We start from the raw sequence: 15,869 nt of genomic DNA, 5'->3' as shown, positions 1-15,869 counted from the left end.
AAATAGTACAAATAAAAACCCCTTGAATGAGCAGGTGTCCACATTTGACTGGTACTGTATATATTTCCACACGGGGGCTGGAATAATACTGTGAAACTGAAAATAATGCCTTTTTAGATCTGGTGATGTCACCAGGCAGTCCAGAACTCCATCCCACCAAAATAGTCTGACAGAGTTCCAAACCTGCTCTGTCATTAACAGCTAGTTTTCACTTTCTCTCCCCACTCAGACTACTCTGACAATCCTAGCAAAAGTTTTGCTTGAGAAATTGTTCTTTGCTAAGAAGCTATGTGTTTCTTTTTGACCATTATTAACTCAAAACAATCACAGTAAGGTACTTAATATTAACTCATTTCTGGTAACTACAGAGATAAAAATGGCTGCAATGGACCTTTTAAAGACTGTTTGTATGTCAGTGGACTAGCTTAAACCTGTCCCTCTCTCCCTCCAGTTACACCTACCTACAGAGGTACATAAGTGAACAGATCATCAGTAACAGAGAGGAGTGTTGGCTGCCACTCATCTACTACCGAGCCTCCTTATTGGCTACTGGGGCTGAGGGGGAAGATGCTGTGTCCTTCATCAGCTCTGATACGCTAAAGCAACCGTCTCTAGCCAATCGCTCACGCTCTCCCTCTGTCAGACACAGCCCGACTGCTGATGGTAGGTACTTTGATGATGTCAAGACAGGGACCTTCTGATCATGACTTCCATGAGTGATTGCACTGCTTTGTATAGGATTTATTCGATTGAGCAATGTATATTGTCTTTGATAGGAGACATGAGGTCCCCGTCTGCTCTTACCTCTACTGAGACCAAAGTAAGGAGGCTCCATAAGGCCAGCAGCAGTACAAGGTAGAAACCCTAACACAAACCCTGACTTTTAACACTTATCCCAACCCTAACCCTGAATTAAGTGGATTGGAGATGGAACTGATCCCAATTCTGGCCAAGTTTTTACTCCTTTCAAATACATTTCTTTCCGTTTTACAATGAATGATTGAAGGCAGTGTTTCCTTCTTCAATCATGTACAGATCAGTGACTGCCTCCCCAGGAAGGGATGCATTAAAAATAAAAAGCAATTCAAGCAGGGTTTCTTACCATAGAGTATAATGGTTCTATTAATTATATTTGTCTTTGACCCGGTCAGCCCAGAGGACAGGAAGCCAGAGGTTGAGCTTGGTCCCATCGCCAGGGAACCCCCGCCGACCATAGTGATATCAGAGGAGCCGTTCCACGCTAACGAGGAATTGGATGTGGACACTGTGGAGGTTGACCTGTGAACTGGAAGATGGATCGAATAAAATGAAAAAAGTCACATGCTTTGTAAACAAAAGGTGTATACTAACAGTGAAATGCTTAGTTACGGGACCTTCCCAACAATGCGGAGAGAGAGAAAATAGTGAAATAATAATAAATACACCAATGAGTAACGATAACTTGGGGTACCAGTACCGAGTCGATGTGTAGGTGTACGAGGTAACGATTTAAATATAACTAGGCAACACGATAACAGTAGCAGCAGCGTATGTGATGAGTCGATATAGAAATGGATGGGAGCAATATGACAAACATTATCACCTTTCCTATCAGAAAGGATGTGGTGGTAGTACCATATTGCTTATAACTCCCAATACCTATTGATATCTACACAGGTGGCTGGGGGTCGTGTCTGGTCAAGGATGGAATAAACACCCTTATACGCATCTTAGTTATCAAAAAGGGACAACGGTCTTGCTTCCTCTCCTTCATGGCTCTGATTTGAAAGAGGAAGAAAATAATATGGTGTATCCTTTCCCCCATCCAGATGTAGGAAAGGAGATGAGACATGGAGTATTTTTCTGTAATCTTATTTAAACCAACTGTCAAAATAGAACTGGCTCTTTGACAAAAGTTTTTTTTTTTTTTTTTTACAGCTTCCAGCCCATGTAGACAATTTGACAGTCTTCCTTAGAGAAGATGCTGTACCAATGGTAGGTTAAGACTAATTACCCAGTACCTCCATTGTCCTGGAATCAATTATGTGGTGCATTATGGATATAAGCTCTTTTTATTTGTATTGAAACCAATGTATCTGCTGGTGCTGTTATATTTCACTTCGCTCTTGGGAAAAGTCCCTCTAGATACGAAAGAATGACTCAATTGTTTATATCAACAGCTTTTAGGGAACGCTAGTGGGCTCGTTTTTACACTAAAAGCATATTCATGAAAATGCCAACTTAATAGCAAATGCTATTTTGATGATAAAATAAGCATATTGTGTGTATAAGAGGTTAGGGTCAGATGTGCCCTAGCTAGGTGATTGTGTTATGGATTAGATCTCACCTACGTTATTGAAACACACCACTGTTTATTTGTTGTTCTAATGGTAGATTTTTACACAACAGTGTGCTCTGGAAAGGTGTGTGTGGTCATAGTAGCTGATCAGACCTGTTTTAATTGACTTGTCATTGGAAATAGTACCATCAATAAATATCACTCACACAAAATGCTCTTGCTTCTTTCCATGAAGAAATGCCACAATCTTTTTCATTCTTTAATTGAACAAAACATACATTTTACTTCCTGTATTAAAGTACTTTGTCAGATATTTAAAAACATCTGACCACCTATTTTGCAACACAGCAAGCACAAAACAAATATTTACAGTTTATTTCAAATTTATAACTCCATCTCACACACAAAAAAAAGCATGACACAGAATATGTTATACTGATGAACTCTATTGTACAGTTAGACAGTCTGTGCCTTGCCAGACATTTGGACTGAGCTCAAGCACTCTACTACCCTGCCCCTCCCAGCAGGTAGACCGTACCACCTTTTTTACTTTGCAATCGGACCAGAAACGACTCAATATGGTTCATATCTCTGGAATGTTGAATTAGCCAATTCCTAAGAATGAGTAACAAAACAATGTTTGTCATTGATGTGGGATATGAACTTAATAATTCAAGTGTGCTGCAGTGGCTCTTGTCTAATGGTTACCAAAATTTCATGCTGTGATCGACCCACCTAAAAGTCTCTCGGATCTCCTAAATGTTTTACGCTTCAAGGCCCCCTGAATTGCCTCGCGAGCCACCACATAACAAAAAGTGTTGAGCCAGGACCCAGTAGGAACCAGCATTTAAACATTAAGGTATGTTTAACACCACTGCTAAGATGATGGCAGCACCTTTCTTATCACTGTTGCAACAATGTGTTTGTCACTTAACTGAGTAAAGAAAGAAAAGGCAAAACGTGAGGCGGTTTTGAGGCCATGGACTGAAGTGTCCTCTACTTAAAGGTAAGAGCTGGTAACGGCACCTGCATCGTTTGGCAGATCAAGATGCTACTTCCCCCTCTGACTAGAGTCTGGTGGGCGTTTCCTGTTCCTGTGGCTGCCAGCTTCCACTAAGTAACCGTGTGATGTTTGTCCTGTAGTTTGGTAGCGCTTGTTTTCATCCCTAGTTTGACAAGTGTCTGGTTCAGAGTTAGCCGTTTGACCGTCACTCACTACTGTGTGATCGTATCTGTACCATTGTTTAGTGTGAACGTTTGTGGTTCTGGTTTGGCGTTCAACTGCTCAATGTCCTGTATCCCGTAGCCGCTTCTTCTCCCTGTTTTGTTGGTCTCCCAGTGCTAGTTATTCAAAGTCGTCCTCATCCAAGTCCAGATTGCAGTGAGGGTTGGGGATCTCAAAGAAATGTCTCTCCTCTGTCCTCAGACACAATTCACTGGAGATGTGACTCAGAGCATTGTCATACCTACAGGGAATATATGAGCGAGAGAGAAGTTCTTCCAACATTGAAACAAAACATTGAAACAACATTTGTACCTTTATTTAACCAGGTAGGCCAGTTGAACAAGTTCTTATTTACAACTACGACCTGGCCAAGATAAAGCAAAGCGACAAACACAGTTACACATGGGATAAACAAACGTACAGTCAATATACAGTGTGTGCAAATGTAGTAAGATTAGGGAGGTAAGGCAATAAATAGGCCTTAGTGGCAAATTAATTACAATTTAGCATTAACACTGGCGTGATTGGGGTGCAAAAACAATATGGGGATGAGGTAGTTGGGGGGGCTATTTACAGATGGGCTGTGTACAGGTGCAGTGATTGGTAAGCTGCTCTGACAGCTGATGCTTAAAGTTAGTGAGGGACCTATAAGTATCCAGCTTCAGTGATTTTTTATTTTTTTGCAATTCGTTCATCATTGGCAGCAGAGAACTGGAAGGAAAGGCGGCCAAAGGAAGTGTTGGCTTTGGAGATGACAAGTGAAATTTTCCTGCGTGTGCTACGGGTGGGTGTTGCTATGGTGACCAGTGAGCTGAGATAAGGCGGGGTTTTACCTAGCAAAGACTTATAGATGACCTGGAGACAGTGGGTTTGGCAACGAATATGAAGCGAGGGCCAACTAACGAGAGCATACAGGTCGCAATGGTGGGTAGTACATGGGACAAAATGGATGGCACTGTGATAGACTACATCCAATTTGCTGAGTAGAGTGTTGGAAGCTATTTTGTAAATTACATCGTCGAGGATAGGTAGGATAGTCAATTTTACAAGGGTACGTTTAGCAGCATAAGTGAGGGAGGCTTTGTTGCGAAATAGGAAGTCGATTCTAGATTGAATTTTGGATTGGAGATGCTTACTGTGAGTCTGGAAGGAGAGTCTACAGTCTAACCAGACAGTTAGGTATTTGTAGTTGTCCACATATTCTAAGTCAACCGTCCAGAGTAGTGATGCTAGACGGGCGGGCGGGCGCAGGCACTTAGTTTTACTTGCAGTTGGAGGCCACGGAGTTAGAGTTGTATGGCATTGAAGATTGTCTGGAGGTTTGTTATCACAGTGTCCAAAGAAGGGCCAGAAGTATACAGAATGGTGTCATCTGCATAGAGGTGGATCAGAGAATCACCAGCAGCAAGAGCGACATCATTGATATATTCAGAGAAAAGAGTCGGCCCGAGAATTACGGCACCCCCGTAAACAAGGCGAGGCAATCATTTGAGAAACCAAGGCTGTTGAGTCTGCCGATTTAAGAATGCAGTGATTGACAGTCAAAAGCCTTGGCCAGGTCGATGAAGATGGCGGTTATGATATCGTTTAGGACCTTGAGCGTGGCTGAGGTGCACCCATGACCAGCTCGGAATCCAGATTGCATAGTGGAGAAGGTACGGTGGGATTTGAAATGGTCAGTGATCTGTTATCTTGGCTTTCAAAGACTTTAGAAAGGTAGGATATCTGGATTTGGGTGAAGGAGAAGTGGGGGAAGCTTGGGCAAATTGCTGTGTGTGTGTGTGGGGTGGGATGCAGAGCTGTTGGCCAGGGTAGGGGTAGCCACGTGGAAAGTATCTACATGAGACAGGACAAAAAGTGGTACAGTAGATATGCAGGGATCAACTCCATGGAGGAGCATCATTCAAGAGATGAACAGGTGAGGACAACAACAACAGGAGGGAAAATACTGATGGTGAAGAGTTCCACAGAGTGCTGAGGAAGGGATTGGTTTTGAAACAGCTGCCTTATCAATTCCACATCAGCCTGTAGCCCCTACCTACCTCCCTATGTCCTAGGTGTTGAAAGAACAGTGTAGAAAGAGTGTAGTTATGGCAAAAAATACACCCAAGCTTATCAGAGGACACGGTAGAGTGCTTACCATGTACCTACCCACTACTACCTATCCAATCATTTTAGAAATGTACCTAGAGGCTAGGGGTGGAATTGGAACTGAGCGAGCATGGAGGAGTGAAGGAGTGAGAGAGAGCCTACACCCTGAGGATAGACAGACACCCTGGTCTCTTACCTGGCCAGGCAAAGCAGCCTCTCCCTCATCCTACCCAGCTTGTCTTTAGAAGTCTGTGGTGTTCCTAAAACCACCACACAATTGCCTGTTAACAGCCTGGTCCCTCACACTGGCCCCCCTATAATCATTCTACGCAATCCTCCTGAAGTCAAGCCATAACAAAGAAACACTTGGCATACATATCATCTACAGTGATGATCTAACCCTGGCTTTCCTACTGCAGAATAGGTCAAAGGACAAATTATCCTTCAGGACAGCAGTCAGTCCTCTAACCAACTGAACTCAACTATTGACTTTCTCCTCTACAGAAACAGATGAGAGATTTGTCATTAAATCAACAAGAGGCTTTCTGCGAACCTGTCCAGTAAACTATAGAACACTGGTTGAGTGTAGTCAGTCCGTCCGTCTTACCCGTCGTTGTACTGATCAGTAGTAGTCTCCTCGGCAACCAGGATATCGTACTCCTCCGCTGCATATTTTTCCCAGTCCGAGATCTCTTGGCCCTCTGTCTCAGCCTCCTTACAAAAGACAACCAACAAAACTCCATTATCCATCATCCCCCACGGCCTCAGGCCCTGAGGTCATATGTCATCCCTGCGCAATAATAACATCCTGTCGTAGTCAATAGTTACCCTTACAACAGAGAAGGGGTCTTTCTGCTCGTGGTCCAGATATTTCTCGATGTTGAAGAAGGTGTCATAGAAGATGTGAGACAACTTACACTGCTTCAGGTCCCGTAGGGTGATCTTTCCTGGGCAGAATAGAAATCTCATTTTTTTTATGCCCAATTCAGCTGCTTTTCAAGATTTAGTGGTGCTCCAAAACTAGGTCAAATAAATGTCATACCTGAGCTGAGCTTAATTTAGTTTACCTGGTACATTGGAACCAATACTGTAGTTTATTTTTTCTCAAAATTAATCAAACACCTCAAACATGTTCAGTTGTAGTTTAGTTGTGGCATACAGTATGTGTTTTTCACCCAGGTCAGGGAAGGTGTTAGCAAATTTACTAAAGCTTCGGTCTAAAAATGCTACGCGCTGGAACTTACAGCTTCTTGTGACATCAAACTAGGCTAGCATTCATAGTCGTGTGCTGGAGTACCAACTCCGGACCACACACAGTGCATTCGGAAAGTATTCAGACCCCTTCCCTTTTCCCACATTGTTATATTACAGCCATATTGTAAAATCCTCAGTATACACACAATACCCCATAATGACGAAGCGAAAACAGGTTTAGCATTTTTGCAAATGTATTACAAGTAAAAAACATACCTTATTTACTTAAATATTCAGCCCCTTTGCTATGAGACTCAAAATTGAGCTCCGGTGCATCCTATTTCCATTGATCATCCATGAGATTTTTCTACAACTTGGAGTCCACCTGTGGTAAATTCAATTGATTGGACACGATTTGGAAAGGCACACACCTGTCTATATAAAAAGGTCCCAGTTGAAAGTGCATGTCAGAGCAAAAACCAAGCTTTGGAGGTTGAAGGAATTGTCCTAAGAGCTCCGAGACAGATCTGGGGAAGGGAACTAAAAAAGTCTGCAGCATTGAAGGGCCTCAAGAACGCAGTGGCCTTCATAATTCTTAAATGGAAGAAGTTTGGAACCACCAAGACTCTTCCTAGAGCTGGCCGCCCGGCCAAACCGAGCAATCGGGGGAGAAGGGCCTTAGTCAGGGAGATGACCAAGAACCTGATGGTCACTCTGACAGCGCTCCAGAGTTCCTCTGTGGAGATGGGAGAACCTTCCAGAAGGACAACCATCTCTGCAGCACTCCAACAAGAACTTTGTCGTAGATTGGCCAGACGGAAGCCACTACTCAGTAAAAAGGCACATGGCAGCCCAACCTAAATACTCTAAGACCATGAGAAACAAGATTCTTAGGTATGATGAAAACAATATTGAACTCTTCGGCCTGAATGCCAAGTGTCGCATCTGGAGGAAACCTGGCACCATCCCTACGGTGAAGGATGGTGGTGGCAGCATGCTGCGGGGATGTTTTTCAGCGGCAGGGACTGAGAGACTAGTGAGGATCGAGGGAAAGATTAACGGAGCAAAGTACAGAGAGATCCTTGATAAAAATCTGGACCTCAGACTGGAGTGAAGGTTTACCTTCCAACAGGACAACTACCCTAAGCACACAGCCAAGAGTGGCTTCGGGACAAGTCTCTGAAAGTCCTTGAGTGAACCAGCCCGGTCTTGAACCCGATAGAACATCTTTGGAGAGACCTGAAAATAGCTGTGCAGCTTCTCTCCCCATCCAACCTGACCGAGCTTGAGAGGATCTGCAGAGAAGAATGGGAGAAACTGCCCAAATACAGGTGTGCGAAGCTTGTAACGTCATACCCAAGAAGACTCGAGGCTGTAATCGCTGCCAAAGGTGCTTAAACAAAGTACAGAGTAAAGGGTCTGAAGACTTATGTAAATGTGATATTTAATTTAACTTTTTTATTTATCTTCTAACATTTGTAAAAACCTGTTATTCCTTTGTCATTATGGGGTATTGTGTGTAGATTGAGAGGGGACGGGGGGGACGGGACAATTTAATACATTTTAGAATGAGACTAATGTTACAAAATGTGGAAAACGTAAGGTGTCTAAATACCCCTGGCAACGTGGCTGTGAATCGGCCCGTCTCATCTGTCTGTCCCTCTACATGCAGCTCTTTCTCTCATTTCTGACGGTGCTGTCAAATAAATTGTAAATACGTAAAGAGGTTGGAACCCTTTGATTAGTCCGTCTTTCAATCAGCGCAGGAATGTATCACTATTTGTAGCAGTTTCTGTGATGTACTGGTGTGTGTGCATGCTAGCTCTTTACTTCATTACTAACACGTATGTATTGTCTGCATGTCACGATGAAACAATTTTATAATTTGCGTTTAGGTGTCTGACCCTCGACCTCCGGCTTGACCAGGTCGAGCATCTGACAGAGACAGTCCTCGAAGGGCAGGGGCTCGATTGCCATGGTCTCCAACTTCACACACTGCTCCTCATAGAAATACTCCAGCTCGTACATAGACAACACACCGTCCCCATCCAGGTCCATACACCGGAACCAGTACTCTATACTGTGGAGGGAGAAAGAGACAGGATAGAGACACAGGATAGAGTGGTATCACCAACAAGTCAGTACTCCATATGGAGAGGGGTGGGCGACTATTTTGTTTCCAATGTGAGACTGGTGTTACTGTGTGTAGTACCTGGTGTCAGTCTTCTTGTCTTCTTCGGAGATGAGGAACCAGACAAAGTCAGCGTAGCTCAGCCTGCCGTCTTTACGCAGACGTCTATCCCTGTGACGAGAGAGATGGTAGGGCAACACTCAAACACGCCACTCCAACTTCACCTTCAATTCTATCAAAGTTAATTTGCAGGGAATATTTGTTTATTTCTAGCAAATAGCAACACAGAGCTTTAAACAATAATAGATGAAATGTTTATCTAAGGAAAAACACACAGGGGACCCAAGCCAACCTCAACTCAGTGAAAGGAGTCGATGTGGAACGTCATAACAGCCATTCATTAGTTCATGTCTCTTACCTGGTAACTGTCCCAGAAAATATTCTTTCAATCATCTTGTGGGAGATAGCTGGACAAAACAGGAGAAAAAAGTTTTTTTTTTTACAAACTACGCAAGATAACAATGTGATGCGAGTTACTGTGTACAAGGTCTTTCGTTATAGATGTGATCCAGTCACAGATCATAAATCCAGCTCATTGGGAAGTAAAGTGAATGATGTAACTGTTAACCTCTCCTTTATCTTTTCCATACAATAAATACAGTGATTCTGCTTGTAGGGGAGATCTACAGGACTAATAAATGGAGCCAGACATGGCGTCATCCAATTCAACCAAGACATTCATTTGGGGGGTGGGTGGGTGGACGAGTTAGGCCTATTGCCCCATTGATCTTCCTTTCCTGTTTCCTTCATGACCAGGAACATATGGAGTGGTGTGTGGGAGCAAAAGCACTTGGACTCCACTTGAACATTAAGGTTGCCTTGGTAATCCTCTCTCTCTCTCTCTGTGCGTGTGTGCGTGTGTGCGTACACACACCCCTTCGTCTTTGTGTCGGACCAGAGGGGTATGTCACGAAGCTAGCGCTTTCCAACTCAACGGTTATCCTTAATTCAGAATTTAGTTTGAACTCTCTATATCCCGCTACGTGACATACACCTTAGCTCTCTTTTAACTATGTTGAGGTCGTGTGTGTGTGTTTCTGTGTACCTTGGTCGTTGTGTCGGGCCAGGTCTCTCTGGTCTATGTATAGGTCATGGTCTGTGTCCAGCTCCCAGAACTTGCAGTAGATGACGTAGAAATGTTCGTAGGAGAAGAACTCTGTTAGCTGGTTCACGTCCTCCTCCTGCTCTAGCAGGGCCACGTTCTGTTGGACCAATCAATTCATCAACCAACCAGCCAAATCAAATCACTGGTGACTTAGCACTTTTAACAGAAATAGTGATGAGGAAAAAAGCTGCCTTGATGGGGGAAAAAAAATTGGAGGAAGTAGACTCGACAAGAGGGTGGGCCCCATCTTCATCCGACTCACAGCACTACTGTAGATGTGACAACTGATCAGTTCCACCTCAAAGCTCCCTTCCTACCTGGAGAAAGCTGCTTTTCCTGAGCTCTGAACAGCTGATCCTGCCTGACCATGACCTGTTCACATTGTAGAATATCCTCTGGGCAACCTGCAGACAACACACAGCTTTAATAGCCTCCAGAACACTCAAAAGATCACTTCAACTCATCCACAGACACAGAAAAAAATCTGTATATGACAAAAAGGCTTCAGAGTCAGTCACGATAGGACACATTTGATATTACATTCAACATCACACGCTAACTTCTGTAGACATACCAAGTGGTATGGATTAAAAAATGCCAAAATGTCTTTTGGTGTGGTATGTATAATGACTTACTGTGGTGATGTAGCGTGAGTGGAAGTCGGACGCCTCCTTCAGGAAGGCCAGGCCTGCGTGAGAGTTCACCACATCCTGAACAACACAGACAGGAGGTTAATAACATTTACAACAAGGCTGGGGAGAGGTCCAGAGGACTAACTGGGCCTTGCCACAAGACAAGCGCCAGAGAGACAATCAAACATACAACAGTATGTCAAATCACTCTCTGGGGACTCTGGGGAGTTAGTAGCAGAAAGACAGACACCATTTTCTGCTCTGCCTGTTGGAGAGATGTTGAAAGGGCTTGACTAGCTCAAACACCATATTCAAGATGTATTGGAACTTCAAAAAGGTGGCCTAATGTCAAGCAGCGCCCATCCATATAGCCGCTCCATCTGTTGTGTAGATCCAGCTATGCATTAGGAGAAATACGCAGACCGCAATGGCAGATGAATGGGAAGAATCTAAATTGGGAGGACAATTGAATTGCACTTTTGAAGTATGAAAGCATCTAACAGACTCTTATCCCTTTAAATGGCCGGCATGAGTAGGGGACATCGTGGAGACATTGAGACCATGGAAACAATAGGAGACGAATGGGAGAAGAGGCCTGCTCTGTTATATAGCTGCTCATATTCTCCATGCTGGACCACCACACACAGATTCTTTCATGTGGTGACTGGTGAGCTGAATCTCCAATGAACTGTACTTTTATCCAAGCCATGAAAATCACTCATGCCCCCTGTCGTTTTTTTAACCCCTCTCTGTCAGATGGGTGAAAGGAACTAAACGTTGATGTAAATGCGAAGGCAGCAGTGAAATTAAAATAGCTTTATTTTGAGGCAGACTGCGGTGCGCCCACTCCTCCCTCTTAACCCTTCCTGTGAGAAATTAAATAATAGAAAAATCCATAAATCACCAGGGTGAGGAAACTGCCGGGGACAGTCACATCTACTCGGCGCCAATCCTTCCTTCATTCATCACAACAGTCAGAGCCCATTCGCCCCGGCGTCGCAATACAAATTAAACGGTGAGTGTCAGAAGGCAGCTCCTCCCGGTATGCTAACGGGTGTTTTGTCACGGCCCAGACGGTTCTGCCAGCATGAATATAAATCAGCCCAATTTGGGGCAGATACGGTACACCACCAGGTAGGTAGGCAGACAGCAGGGTTTACGTTAGCCAGTAATTGACAATTTTTGGCCGATCCTGTCATACACTCCGATTTGGCACTTTTGCACCATTCTCTCACTCTTGCATGCATGCATGCATCTGCTGCTGAGGAGAGAGCGAGAGACGAGGCTATTGTTGATTGCTACGATGGACTTTCTCATTTAATTAAAACAAAAGTTTGAGAGTATGCTTATAGTGTAAAGTTTACAAGGGGAATGTCCTCTGCATGGAAATGTTTTAATATCATCTCAAAGATGAGAAGAAGGTTGGCGAGAACAAATGCAGGCTACTGTACAACTCGCTATTCAGGTAGGATGCTTTTGGAACTTTACATTTTTTATTATATCATTATTGTAGGCATTTTAATTCATCTAAACAAGTTATTTAAATATTCAAAATATGTTAGGTTTCATTCTGTTGAGACATGTGTGTGCTAAATTAACTAAGATCTGTCATTTTAATTGTGTGCGCCCATATTTAAGGTAAGTTATAATATAGACCTGTTGTAAAATAAATATCATTAGCCTATTGCTTTCATTTGTTGGGTAAGGTAGGCACTAGCCTGTCTTGGTAATTGCTGCAATATAGCCTGTTCAAAACTTTTGTAAAGTTTTAAACCAGTTCGCAAATGTTTTGTTTCATTCTGTTGAGCCATTTTCTCTGGCCAAATTAAGTTTAATCTAATGTTGTGTTTGCCGCAATATAATATTCTGCTAGTATTTTCCCTAGAAACAATGGCTTGACTTGCTTTTGATATTACCTTAATAAAGTTTAGAAACTTTTGGAGCAGTGTGGTTAATGGCCTACTGTACTGCAGGCCTATGATGTGAAGGCAGTGCACACCGGCACTCCAACTGACTCCGACAGTTGAATGAGGTGAGGAAGAATATTTAAAGCCTACCAGTTACTCATATAATGTAACAATATAAAACATATTCTGATCGAAAATGCCCCCTTCTGTACTGTACGCCTATAGACGCAGTAGTATCTGACAAGGATAAATAAATATATGTTGGTGTCTTAACATGCCTCCGGCAAATCGCCTAAGCTTCTCTTACTTTGTGTGTGTGTGTGTGTGTGTGTGTGTGTGTGTGTGTGTGTGTGTGTGTGTACACGTGTATACAGTGGGGAGAACAAGTATTTGATAACCTGCAAAATCGGCAGTGTTTCCTACTTACAAAGCATGTAGAGGTCTGTAATTTTTATCATAGGTAGACTTCAACTGTGAGAGACGGAAAATCACATTGTATGATTTTTAAGTAATTAATTTGCATTTTATTGCATGACATAAGTATTTGATGCATCAGAAAAGCAGAACATAATATTTGGTACTTCTCAATTACAGAGATCATACGTTTCCTGTAGTTCTTGACTAGGTTTGCACACACTGCAGCATGGATTTTGGCTCACTCCTCCATACAGACCTTCTCCAGATCCTTCAGGTCTAGGGGCTGTCGCTGGGCAATACAGACTTTCAGCTCCCTCCAAAGATTTTCTATTGAGTTCAGATCTGGAGACTGGCTAGGCCACTCCAGGGCCTTGAGATTCTTCTTACGGAGCCACTCCTTAGTTGCCCTGGCTGTGTGTTTCGGGTCGACCCATCTTCAATGCTCTTAATGAGGGAAGGAGGTTGTTTGCCAAGATCTCACGATACATGGCCCCATCCATCCTCCCCTCAATACGGTGCAGTCGTCCTGTCCCCTTTGCAGAAAAGCATCCCCAAAGAATGATGTTTCCACCTCCATGCTTCACGGTTGGGATGGTGTTCTTGGGGTTGTACTCCTCCTTCTTCCTCCAAACACGGCGAGTGGAGTTTAGACCAAAAAGCTCTATTTTTGTCTCATCAGACCACATGACCTTTTCCCATTCCTCCTCTGGATCATCCAGATGGTCATTGGCAAACTTCAGACGGGCCTGGACATGCGCTGGCTTGAGAAGGGGGATCTTGCGTGCGCTGCAGGATTTTAATCCATGACGGGCGTAGTGTTTTTCTTTGAGACTGTGGTCCCAGCTCTCTTCAGGTCATTGACCAGGTCCTGCCGTGTAGTTCTGGGATGATCCCTCACCTTCCTCGTGATCATCGATGCCCCACGAGGTGAGATCTTGCATGGAGCCCCAGACCGAGGGTGATTGACCGTCATCTTGAACTTCTTCCATTTTCTAATAATTGCGCCAACAGTTGTTGCCTTCTCACCAAGCTGCTTGCCTATTGTCCTGTAGCCCATCCCAGCCTTGTGAGGGTCTACAATTTTATCCCTGATGTCCTTACACAGCTCTCTGGTCTTGGCCATTGTGGAGAGTTTGGAGTCTGTTTGATTGAGTGTGTGGACAGGTGTCTTCTATACAGGTAACGAGTTCAAACAGGTGCAGCTAATACAGGTAATGAGTGGAGAACAGGAGGGCTTCTTAAAAAAAACTAACAGGTCTGTGAGAGCCGGAAATCTTACTGGTTGGTAAGTGATCAAATACTTTTATATTTGAGATTCTTCAATGTACCCACTCTTTGCCTTGCTGACAACTTTGCACCCTCTTGGCATTCTCTCAACCAGCTGGATGAGATAGTCATCTGGATTGGATTTCAATTAACAGGTGTGCCTTAATGCGTTTGAGACAATCAGCTGTGTTGTGACAAGATAGGGTTGGTATACAGAAAATAGCTCTATTTGGTAAAAGACCAAGTCCATATTATGGCAAGAACAGTTCAAATAAGCAAAGAGAAACGACAGTCCATTGCCTGAATCAGGCCTTCATGGTCGATTTGTTGCAAAGAAACCACAACTAAAGGACACCAATAAGAAGAGACTTGCTTGGGCCAAGAAACACGAGCAATGCACATTAGACCACTAGAAATCTGTCCTTTGTTCTAATGAGCTCAAATTTGAGATTTTTGGTTCCTGGTCACTTGTCAGGTGCCAGAAAACCCTTGCAGACAGGCTATCCCCGGAAATGGCCAGCACAGCACAGCCCTACACAAATGGCCAGCACAGCAATGCTCAACTCAGGGATGTGATTGGTACAATTTATTTGTTATAAAGGGTATAAATAGAATAAATACAAGGTACAGTTACTTCTCTGATAAATCTACACTGAACAAACAGTAAAATATTTTAAATTGTTGCATTTTATAAGTTACAGTTCATATAAGGAGATCGGTCAATTGAAATGAATTCATTAGACCCTAATCTATGGATTTCACATGACTGGGAATACAGATATGCATCTTTTGGTCACAGATAGTTAAAAAAGGTAGGGGCATGGATCAGAAAACCAGTCAGTATCAAGTGTGAACACCATTTGCCTCATGCAGAGAGACATGTCCTTTGAATAGAATTGATCAAGCTGTTGATTGTGGCCTGTGTAATGTGGTCCCACTCCTCTTCAATGGCTGTCCGAAGTTAATACAGAGCATCCCAAACATGCTCAATGGGTGATTATGTCTGAGTATGCAGGCTATGGAAGAACTGGGACATTTTCAGCTTCCAGGAATTGCGTACAGATTCTTGCAACATGGAGCCGTGCATTATCATGCTTAAACATGAGGTGATGCCGGCGGATGAATGGCACAGCAATGGGCTTCAGGATCTCGTCAAGGTATTTATGTGCATTCAAATTGTCATCAATAAAATGCAATCGTGTTGGTTGTCCGTAGCTTATGCCTGCCCATACCGCCACCATGGGGCACGCTGTTCACAACATTGACATCAGCATACCGTTCGCCCACACACTGCCATCTGCCCGGTACAGTTGAAACTGGGATTCATCCGTGAATTGCACACTTCTCCAGTGTGCCAGTGGCCATCGAAGCTGAGCATTTGCCCACTGAAGTCGGTTCCAATGCGGAACTGCAGTCAAGTCAAGACAACGATGAAGACGACGAGCACGCAGATTAGTTTCCCTGCAGCAGTTTCTGACAGTTTATGCAGAAATTCTTTAGTTGTGCAAACCCACAGTTTCACTAGCTGCCCGGTTGGCTGGTCTCAGACAATCCTGCAGGTGA

At 43.6% G+C, this 15,869-nt stretch overlaps 2 protein-coding genes across 8 annotated transcripts in view; one reads left to right on the top strand and one right to left on the bottom strand.

Moving 5' to 3' along the window:
* Window positions 1-2,485, top strand: part of si:ch211-269e2.1 (cohesin subunit SA-2) — a 46,989-nt gene extending 44,504 nt beyond the window's left edge. For all 3 annotated transcript variants that reach the window (XM_021578651.2, XM_021578649.2, XM_036958523.1), the window contains 3 exons: window positions 452-663; window positions 777-855; window positions 1,152-2,485. In XM_021578651.2, coding sequence (XP_021434326.2) covers window positions 452-663; window positions 777-855; window positions 1,152-1,284 — 424 coding nt within the window. In that variant the 3' untranslated portion in view covers window positions 1,285-2,485. The remainder of the gene's footprint in view (window positions 1-451; window positions 664-776; window positions 856-1,151) is intronic.
* A 14-nt stretch (window positions 2,486-2,499) lies between these two features.
* ppp2r3b (protein phosphatase 2, regulatory subunit B'', beta) overlaps window positions 2,500-15,869 on the bottom strand; it is a 60,528-nt gene continuing 47,158 nt past the window's right edge. For 2 of the 5 annotated variants that reach the window (XM_021578652.2, XM_021578656.2), the window contains 9 exons: window positions 10,720-10,794; window positions 10,402-10,488; window positions 10,025-10,181; window positions 9,338-9,386; window positions 9,001-9,090; window positions 8,693-8,868; window positions 6,423-6,541; window positions 6,202-6,308; window positions 2,500-3,744 (listed from right to left, as the gene is read on the bottom strand). In XM_021578652.2, the coding sequence (XP_021434327.1) occupies window positions 3,624-3,744; window positions 6,202-6,308; window positions 6,423-6,541; window positions 8,693-8,868; window positions 9,001-9,090; window positions 9,338-9,386; window positions 10,025-10,181; window positions 10,402-10,488; window positions 10,720-10,794 (981 nt within the window). In that variant the 3' untranslated portion in view covers window positions 2,500-3,623. Of the gene's footprint in view, window positions 3,745-5,790; window positions 5,855-6,201; window positions 6,309-6,422; window positions 6,542-8,692; window positions 8,869-9,000; window positions 9,091-9,337; window positions 9,387-10,024; window positions 10,182-10,401; window positions 10,489-10,719; window positions 10,795-15,869 lie in introns of all 5 variants that reach the window. The other 3 variants (XM_021578654.2, XM_021578655.2, XM_021578653.2) reach the window with 3 other exon arrangements.

This window comes from Oncorhynchus mykiss, chromosome 22, assembly GCF_013265735.2.
Source record: "Oncorhynchus mykiss isolate Arlee chromosome 22, USDA_OmykA_1.1, whole genome shotgun sequence".
In the NCBI taxonomy this organism is placed as follows: domain Eukaryota; kingdom Metazoa; phylum Chordata; class Actinopteri; order Salmoniformes; family Salmonidae; genus Oncorhynchus; species Oncorhynchus mykiss.
Note: the sequence above shows the minus strand (reverse complement) of the source record. Positions and strands in the feature narration are given on the sequence as shown.